The 2,617-nt window shown below is 36.6% G+C and overlaps 1 protein-coding gene across 1 annotated transcript; it reads right to left on the bottom strand.

Moving 5' to 3' along the window:
* Window positions 1-580: 580 nt before the first annotated feature.
* LOC140015089 (uncharacterized) lies at window positions 581-1,036 on the bottom strand. The gene has a single exon (XM_072066971.1). It carries the CDS (start codon window positions 1,034-1,036, stop codon window positions 581-583), a length of 456 nt encoding a protein of 151 aa, XP_071923072.1.
* Window positions 1,037-2,617: the final 1,581 nt, after the last annotated feature.

Below are 2,617 nucleotides of genomic sequence, written 5' to 3'. Positions count from 1 at the left end.
CTGTATCACTTCCTCCCCTGCAGCTTTCTTATTCATTCTATTTTCTTGATCCTTTGCTCGAAAAGCTGTTTCTCTGTCCTCCTCCATATCTTCTACCTCAACTGGAATTTGTTTCTCTTCTTCCTCCTGTGCTTGTTGTAGGAGGTCTTGTTTTCCCTTATCTAGGTACAGGGGGCCATTACTGTACTCTTGTGCAGGTTCTCTAGCTTCCAGTCTATATGGTGAACCTCCTAGACCATGCTCAATTGTCATATCCTCCAACTCCTTCATAAGATCCTGATTGCCTTTTCTTTCTTTTCTTGTGATCTTAAGAGTTTCCAAGATGCTTTCCTTCAGCTGTGTCCTGGTTCTCTCTTGCTCAATCATTTCTCCATTCTGGAATTTCCAGTATCTTTTGTCATTTGACATGTCACCGGTTTTTTCTGTGGTGAATTTTTGTTATTTCCTGCTCTCAACCAGGGCCCATACTGGTTCTCTGAAATGCTTCCTGATATGACTCTCTTATTTTTGCATGACCGTTCACTGTGACCTACTATTCCACAACTATAGCAAAAGTTTGGGCATCTTTCATACTTAAAGGCTACCCATTTGATAGACCTGTCAATTCCAGCATTGTTCCTCTGAGAAGGGGCTTTGACAAATCTGTTAAGTCTAAGATTTTCAAATGTCTACCCTCTTTACCCTTTGTCTGAGGAATTAGGACCTCTTTTACTTCTTTGAACACAGCCCCAATCTTTCTACCTACCTCTTTGGTTAGCCAGTGTACTAGCAGGTTCCAGATCTGCACCCACAGAGGTGCAGTCACAAAGGCTCCATAATTCTCTTCAATTCCTTCTGACCACCTGTTCAACAATAACATTTGACTATCTATCATCCAAGGGCCTCCTTCTATAATTCTTTCTTTGTCGTCTGGATTAGGGATGTTGAATTGAAACAAGTTAGGCCCCAGTTCCATCACTGTCATTTTTCTAGGATACCTCCATGCTGCAACCTCCAAGTTCTTAACCCCTGTGAAGTTTGCTACTTTCTCTCCCATAATTCTCCCTATTAGGCTACCTTCACATTCCCTCACTCAACTATGTAGATCTTCAAGCTCCAGCGTAGCTCCTGAGAGCTCATTCCTAGCCAGAGAGAATTTTTGCATCAGCTCAGTCAGGTTACCCTCCATTGATTGTACCAGTCTTTCTAGGCGGTATTTCCTTCTCCACACTCAGGAGAGTTTGAAGTTACTACAGGAAAGGGAGCAAAACACTACTACAAGAAAACTAACCTATTCCCGCTAAAGTCAGGGAAAAAACTACTACAGGAACAGAACTAACTCTTGTATAAAACATAAAAGTTGTAACCCTTTGAGTTAGCTTTCCGATGCATCAAGAATTATCCAATTTAGAGCTCTGTATACTGATAAATGACCAAAATACCTTTGACTGGTCAGCGCTCTGTTTCAGCTTTCGACCATGAAATTGCACTTCTGTATTTTGACTTTTTGACAATGAAAACGACTAAACTGGATTTCGATGTCTTCATACCAAATGTAGATCTATCTCTTAGCTTCAAAATGGTATAAAAATAACCTCAATTCAATACTTGTATTTCAAGATATAGCCGAAGGTGTCAAAGATGTCTTCACTTGCATTTCATCCTTTAAGTATTTTGCACTTCATGTCTTCTTTTTATCTCTTCAAATCATCATCAATTATCCAATTATCTTTTGAAATCACTCCAATTGATGATTGAATCATTAAATCTACAAAAACATGAAGCTTTACCATTAAAATCCATAAAAATGCAAATTTTACCACTTAAACCACAAAATGCATATTTTCACTAGAAACTTAGTTAATTAGCTATAAAAATAAATAAAACACACCAAAACTAGAGAATAAAACACACAAAAAATACGTAAAATATATACTTATTAGCGAGCTCTGCAGGAAGTTTAAGGTTATGTTCAATCACCATAAAACACAGCTTTTAATTTATGTATACATTCATAGAACATTGAAAAGCCAAGGGGAGATGAAGGAGACTTCAACTATTACCATGTTATTAAAAAACATGATGACTTTGTTTCTAATTTCAAAACCTTGTTATCAATTCATTTGTCAAATCACATATCTTACAACTAATAATTAGCCGCTGTAACAGTTGAGAGGTTCAATATCGATTACCTAATAGAGAAAAATTTAGCAAAGCTAGCTAACTATTGCCCAATAATAATTGAAATTGGCAATGCTGACTGGCGCCCCATTATGCATCTCCCATTGGAATTAACATCCAAATAACTACATTTAATATCACCACCAAAGTTGGAAAATCACCGAAAAATTCAATCTTTTTCAGCAGAATTTAACAAAAAACTAGAGAACTTTGAACATTCAATTAACCAACACTTGATTAAATAGCTGGATGCTTTATTAGCCCCATTCCTCCAATACAAGTCCTAAAATAAAAACCCACTATGTGATTGTCAGACATTGAATTAATTGAAGCAAATCAAGCAAAAAAAAGTTGATATGTAATAATAAATAAGAGGAACTGAACATAATTTCTATGCCGACATGCTCAAACATGATCTTCAGGGATTCAAAACATATTCGTTCTCGAGTTTATGTTA

Source organism: Coffea arabica, chromosome 10e (genome assembly GCF_036785885.1).
Source record: "Coffea arabica cultivar ET-39 chromosome 10e, Coffea Arabica ET-39 HiFi, whole genome shotgun sequence".
Taxonomy (NCBI): domain Eukaryota; kingdom Viridiplantae; phylum Streptophyta; class Magnoliopsida; order Gentianales; family Rubiaceae; genus Coffea; species Coffea arabica.
Note: the sequence above shows the minus strand (reverse complement) of the source record. Positions and strands in the feature narration are given on the sequence as shown.

Bases quoted from the DNA above. Each gene is read 5' to 3' on its own strand.
- LOC140015089 (XM_072066971.1), bottom strand. From the start codon at position 1,036: ATGGGAGAGAAAGTAGCAAACTTCACAGGGGTTAAGAACTTGGAGGTT.